Below are 6,817 nucleotides of genomic sequence, written 5' to 3' on the forward strand. Positions count from 1 at the left end.
TTAAGAACTGGATCATACATAAGCTTTCCATTCTGAAACAACATCTTGTGTATTAGTTTCTACAGTTTACTACCTCTGATTGATTGTAGATATCCTTCATTCTTGCATCTAAGTCAGTTTCTATGATCGATTCTTCACAGGGTCATGTTGCTCTTACGCACATATGAACTAAGCACATATGCCTTCTGTGATCTGTCATCTATAGGAAACACAAGATCATCAACACATTTTACCTTAGTCCTCCTTAGACACACAGTCTTGTCATCTACTTCATCACGATCACATAGAGAGTTGATCATACAACTGAAAGTTTATCCAATCCCTGCTCTTGACAAGAACATTCATTGTCTTTATTAAACCCATTGAAAATTGATAAAGTAGTGATCTGAGGTGAAACTTGTTGTGTATGTACCAGTGAAGATGATGTACACGTCAAACAACTAGTAAAGCAAGGAAACTTGCTTCGTAGCACAATCCAGCTTCTAGTAACAGTACCTTGCATCAAACACATTGATCAAATATGAGACTCAATGAACAATAACATATTGTACAAACATGATGGTCATGCCAACAACTTGTGTAACACAATCTTCTGTAGATGAGCACACAACAGCCACTGGTACATGTACCTCCATCCATTCACATCACAAAATTGACATTATGCTCATTTATCGATCTAGACTCACTACCCGCCGGTTGGTTTGTCCTTAGACACATGATGACTAAGCAGTTGAGCAAACCTGTAAGGCATTGAAGAGTTTCAGTGAAAGCTACTTCCAACCTTTCAGTACTCATGTGAATCTTCTATTCACCCAAGGAATTAGATGACCACACAACCCCTAATACCGGCCATAAACCGAGAGAATTAGGGGGGTGTATTGAATTTGATATTTTAGGAGATTTGCTGGGATTTTAATATTTTAGAATTTTGGGAGATTTGAGTGTAATTTTAGGAGATTTTGATATTTTGGCAGATTTTTTGAGATTTGGGTTTTGAGATTTGGTGAGATTTGATTATAAATTTTAGGTGATTTTAGAATTAAAAAAGGAAAGAAACAAAAAAAAAAAAACAGCTTGATTCAACGTCATGTGAAGAATCACATTTCATTCGATCACACTTAAGAAGAAAATAGACATTGTAGTTAAAAGGAGCCAAAGCATTTCTCAATAAAAAAAGTATTGGATAAAAAATAATAAACCAATAGAAAGTATGAAAACAATCTAATATAAAGCACAATAGTATTGTATCATGATTCCATATTCATAGCATCTGTCCACATGTTTTCCGCTATAGTTGCTCTCCAGTTATTAGCAAGCACTCTTTGTTGGTCTTGAGTACCATGAAGCTGTTCTTCTTCATTATTCCCATCATCAACTCTTTCATCAGCGTCAGTTCCTTCTGCATTTCTAACATCTTCAAACAAGTCTGAACGACATTCTTGACGAAGATAATTATGTAAAACAACACAGGCAAGTACTAACTCTGCTTGCGTCTTATATGGAAAGGGTGGTGCATATTTGAAAATGAGAAATCTTGACTTGAAGATGCCAAAAATCCTCTCTACTACGTTTCGTAAGCTAGAGTGACGATGGTTAAACAACTCATTTGCAGTTACAGGATCTTTTCCTTGTCCCCTAAAGTCTTGGAGATGATAGCGAGTACTTCGGAATGGAGCTAAAAATTGACGACGATTGGCGAATCCACAATCAACTAAATAATATTTTCCTACAATTTAAAAGTTATACAAATATAAGTTAGATAACATAAAAATTAAAATATTGAAAATCTTGATCTCTGAAATCTAGTTTCAGCTGAAACATATCTTGAATTTTGACCAACGATGAACAAAAATGTGGCAAGCATTTCTTCAACTGAAACATATCTTGTGTCTTTCAAACCCATCTCCAATCTCAAAATAGAGCATAGATTCAAAAATGCTTCTGGGTCCATACGGTACAAACGTCGAAAAGTGTCACGTTTCTCATGAACCAATTGGTATTGTATGTATTCATGTCCAAGTCTTGAAGCTGGCTTTCTTATCTGGCGTGGTATCTGCAGAACGGAATATTGAATCTTCGCAATGATTGACAAAACCAGCATCATGATATCAATATCTAACTTGAAATTTCTCATCCGTCTTCTTTTTTTCTAGCTTGTATCTCTTCGCTTTCATGAACAATGTGATCCATTATCCAAATCCTACACAAAACCATTGACAGACCTCATAAACAAAACATGTATTTTATAGAGAGAAACATCATCATATAGAGAAAGTTTACACATAAACAAGCATGTATATCATCGACTAGAGAACAAGCATGTATTATATAAAGATACAAAGAAAAACAAGCATGTACGAGGATGGAGAAACGTGTATCTTCGTACGTACATTTTTATATAACAATTAATTTAAAAAAAGAAAAACGTACGAGGATGCAACGGCTAGTGTGGAAATGGAGAACAAGCATGTACCAGGATGGAGAACATGTATTATATAAAGACACAAAATCATATAATAATATAACAATGTGGAGATGGAGTGAAGAACTTACGAGCAGCAACAGCGGAGGAAGGCGGCGGCTAGTGTGGAGATGGAGAACAAATGAGAGAAGGAAAGAAATCATATATATATATATTCACCCTAATATGGTCTTTAGTTTTTTACCCGCCATAATATTGGTACGAACCATAATTTACCCGCCATAGGAAAGTAAAAGATGCAAATTTATGATTCTTTTGCAAATTTTGTTTTGGTTAAATATCTCTTGTTCAACTTTCATTCAAGAAACAACAAAAGAGTTGATTATTTTTAAAAGGAAGAAATGACTTAAATCAAAAATAAAATAAAAAGAGAGCTCATAAGGTATTGCTAATTTGAAAACGAAAACTATTAAATAAAATAAAAACCCTCTTCAATTTTTGTTGATGCATTCAACTTCAATCTCATGGTTTACAAAGGTTTCCTAGAATCCATCCCTTGCGATCTGCTATAGACATATGGACGAATCCATATTTCATACCTAAGCTGTGAACCAATGTCATGGCCTCATAACACAAACCATCATCCAAATCAGGAATTTCTTTGATAGCATCCCACACGTTATTAGCTTTGTCCTCAGCTTCTTTTTCTTCATTTTCCTTTTCCCATCTTTTTTGTATCATGCCAAAAATCTGCTGAACTGAATCTTGCAGTTCATCAACAGCCTTGTTTGAGTTAAGTGCATCAGTTTCAGTTCTAGCCTTCTTTCTTGGAGGTAGCTTTCCCCCTCTTCTTGTCTCTAATGCAGAGAAAACTTCTTGAACAGATGTTTCTTCATATGCTATTTCTTCATCTTCTATTATTTGGTCACGACTTGAATTAGTTGTCCCTTCATGCTCTCTAACGTCATATGTATTTGTATCAATGGCATCACTTAATCCCACAGCATTCCTTCCAGTAGCAGTATTTGATTCAAAAATCATTCGTAAATCTCCAAAATCTTCAAATGAGTCATCACGCAGATTTGTTTTACCTGGATGAGCCTATTTGAAAATAAAAACATTTTAGTAATTTTGATACATATGAGCAACACTACTATGTTCACAAATTCTATGTTATAATTTGGTTACCTTCAAATAGTCAGCACATACTTCATCTGGAGCAGTGAATTTCTTCGTTTTAGGGTCCCACCCAAAACCAGAACTAAAACGAAAATGATCTGACAAGCCATTGTACTTATTCTTCAAGATCTTTAACCTATTTTTATACTCCTTGAAGCTTTTGTTAATGCCAAGATTTTGGTTTAGTGTCGGTAACACTCTTGTCTCCACGGTTAATTTACTGAACTTTCCATTACCATCACAAAAACCCTGATTGATTGCATCCACTAGCATCTGGACTAACATCTTGCTTTCATGTTCTAACCACTGGTTATACTGACCTTTAGCTTTCACATCCTGTGAATCTCCCATTGTAGTGTGTATGTTAACTATCCATACCATACAAAAAAAAAACAAACAAACAATTCATGAGTTATGATATATCCCACAGATCTCAAACAAGTATTATTTATAAACTGGCTGGCCATCAAATCGAATCCAACTTAAGAAATTTCTTTCGTTGGTATGTATATCTATAGGATAACATACACACAAACATGTTTTGTATTCTCTATTTTCTTTATTCCCAAAGTGAGCAACATGATACAAAACGTGGAAATAAAGAAAAGTAAAAAGTAATAGAAAATACTCACTTTGACAGAGAAGAAAATAAACCTCAAGTATGATAGTAGGAGAGAAGAAAGCTGCCGATCTTGAATATATATATACACCAATAAACTAACCCTAGCTAACAAGAAAGGAAGGGGAAAAGCCCATATATTATAGAATTCTTTGATCCAAAAAGAGCAGCCCACTAATGCTAAAAAATTGCCAGAAAGAAAGAATGTCAATTTACATTAGTCACTGCATTCAGCGTGTTACCTCTGTATCGCAGCAGCTACATACTATACCACTTCCTTGCTTGTAACCCTGCAGAAGTTTCTGCGAGAAAAACAAGTGTCAGCAAAACCATTCAGACTTAAATTTGCAAAAAGAATAAACAGAGTTATTCAAATAATGAGGTTAACAAAAGCAATACAAACCTCTTCCATTTGCGGCCTCCAGAAACTTTCTTATGGCAGTCAATACCAAACAGATGAGAGGCCTAAGCATTTGCTATCATGGGTTCGTACAAATCTGATCAGAGAGAGGCCTAAGCATTTGCTATCATGGGTTCGTATAAAGACATGTTTTTTTTTTAACACCAATTTGATTTGATTCACGTTTGATGAATTTGATATCATACCATCAAATTAACACCAATTTCATCAAAAAGTGAATCAAATCTGCAGTTTTTTTTGGGTTTTTTTGCAAATTCAAAAGTACCTAAGAAATTTCAAAGGATTAGGGAAAATAAGCTGTAAGGATTCTCAAGAGGTTAATTACAAAACGATTTGAAGCTTTACTCAAGAATCAAGATACAAGACAGTTTACCTTATCTATTATGAAGTTCCAGATACCATCCATTGAAACCTGCAGAAGATGAACTCGATTACACATCAACAAATTATAGGATTTTTCCAGAGAGAAAGAGAGAAAGAGAGAAAGNAAAGAAAGAATGTCAATTTACATTAGTCACTGCATTCAGCGTGTTACCTCTGTATCGCAGCAGCTACATACTATACCACTTCCTTGCTTGTACCCTGCAGAAGTTTCTGCGAGAAAAACAAGTGTCAGCAAAACCATTCAGACTTAAATTTGCAAAAAGAATAAACAGAGTTATTCAATTAAGCGCACGATAACAGACCTTTGATTTCCAATAGTAAGCCAATTCAGTCCCATCCGGTAGTCCATTTGGCAAAAATAGCAACCAGTGCAAAATCAAAGTCCCTACAAAGATATGATTGCAATTTGTAGTCATCACCCGTGGGATCGCATTTAGAGAATGAATGTGAACAAGAATAGCCAAATAATGAGGTTAACAAAAGCAATACAAACTTCTTCCATTTGCAGCCTCCAGAAACTTTCTTATGGCAGCCAATACCAAACAGATGAGAGGCCTAAGCATTTGCTATCATGGGTTCGTACAAATCTGATCAGAGAGAGGCCTAAGCATTTGCTATCATGGGTTCGTATAAAGACATGTTTTTTTTTAACACCAATTTGATTTGATTCACGTTTGATGAATTTGATATCATACCATCAAATTAACACCAATTTCATCAAAAAGTGAATCAAATCTGCAGTTTTTTTTGGGTTTTTTGCAAATTCAAAAGTACCTAAGAAATTTTAAAGGATTAGGGAAAATAAGCTGTAAGGATTCTCAAGAGGTTAATTACAAAACGATTTGAAGCTTTACTCAAGAATCAAGATACAAGACAGTTTACCTTTATCTATTATGAAGTTCCAGATACCATCCATTGAAACCTGCAGAAGATGAACTCGATTACACATCAACAAATTATAGGATTTTTCCACCACCCCCTTAAAGTCAAACCGACCAAAAATTCGGTTAAACTAATAATTGATTAACATTTGTTATATCAATAAATCAACCAATAAGATTTAAACTGACCCTACTTCAATTCTTCATATAAACTATAATATTTCATTATTTCTCATGACACGGCGTTGCAAAACAAACAAATCAAAGTTAAAAGTCTACTTTTTAAATATAAAAATTTTATCCTACTGTTGATTAAAATCAAATATAGAAGGTTTAACTAAACACCATAAAAAGGTTTAATTGGTTCATATTGACGTCCAAAATAAGCTTAAAGGTTTTAACTGGTCCTTATCAATGTTTAAATTTAGCTAAAGCCATAAAAAAATATTATCAAAGGGAAAAAACGTCTTCTTCCACACAAGATAATTATAAATACTACATGTTGATGTTGTAATTACTCCGATAGTTGGGTTTAGATCCAAAAAAAAATGAATCATCTCAAATTTTTTGTTTTAGTTACTATTCCGTATCTTGTGCTAAATCAAGCTTGCGTGAAAAACCGTGTAGAAATTCTTAACCAACTCGCTCCTAATAGTATTCTTGAGATTCATTGTCGTTCCGGAGATAATGATCTAGGCGTGAACAAGTTAAACTTCAATAGCCCTCCATATATCATTAGATTCCATGATGAAATACCCAATTTAACAAAATGGGCTTGTATTTTAAGACAAGGACCTAGCATGGAGTATTCATTTGACGTTGAAGTATACAAAGCAGGAGCAAGAGTGATTCCTCGATGTGGTCAGCTACGCATATGGGCTGCTAGAACCGATGGAATATACTTTGCAAGA

The 6,817-nt window shown here is 34.4% G+C and overlaps 1 protein-coding gene across 6 annotated transcripts; it reads right to left on the bottom strand.

The window, feature by feature from the left end:
* LOC104719326 (uncharacterized protein At2g29880-like) lies at window positions 2,810–6,011 on the bottom strand. Of its 6 annotated transcripts, none has more exons than XM_019231076.1 (6): window positions 5,908–6,011; window positions 5,328–5,410; window positions 4,437–4,522; window positions 4,234–4,328; window positions 3,611–3,969; window positions 2,810–3,523 (listed from the first exon to the last, which is right to left on the bottom strand). In XM_019231076.1, the coding sequence occupies exons 5-6, from the start codon at window positions 3,950–3,952 to the stop codon at window positions 2,945–2,947; spliced, it is 921 nt and encodes a 306-aa protein (XP_019086621.1). In that variant the 5' UTR covers window positions 3,953–3,969; window positions 4,234–4,328; window positions 4,437–4,522; window positions 5,328–5,410; window positions 5,908–6,011; the 3' UTR covers window positions 2,810–2,944. The 6 variants fall into 6 exon arrangements, with proteins under 6 accessions (XP_019086621.1, XP_010435527.1, XP_010435537.1 ...); XM_010437225.2 differs by lacking the exon at window positions 4,437–4,522 and adding an exon at window positions 5,177–5,235; XM_010437235.2 differs by lacking the exon at window positions 4,437–4,522 and adding an exon at window positions 5,151–5,235.

The sequence above is a fragment of the Camelina sativa genome, chromosome 10 (genome assembly GCF_000633955.1).
Source record: "Camelina sativa cultivar DH55 chromosome 10, Cs, whole genome shotgun sequence".
NCBI classification, from domain to species: Eukaryota; Viridiplantae; Streptophyta; class Magnoliopsida; order Brassicales; family Brassicaceae; genus Camelina; species Camelina sativa.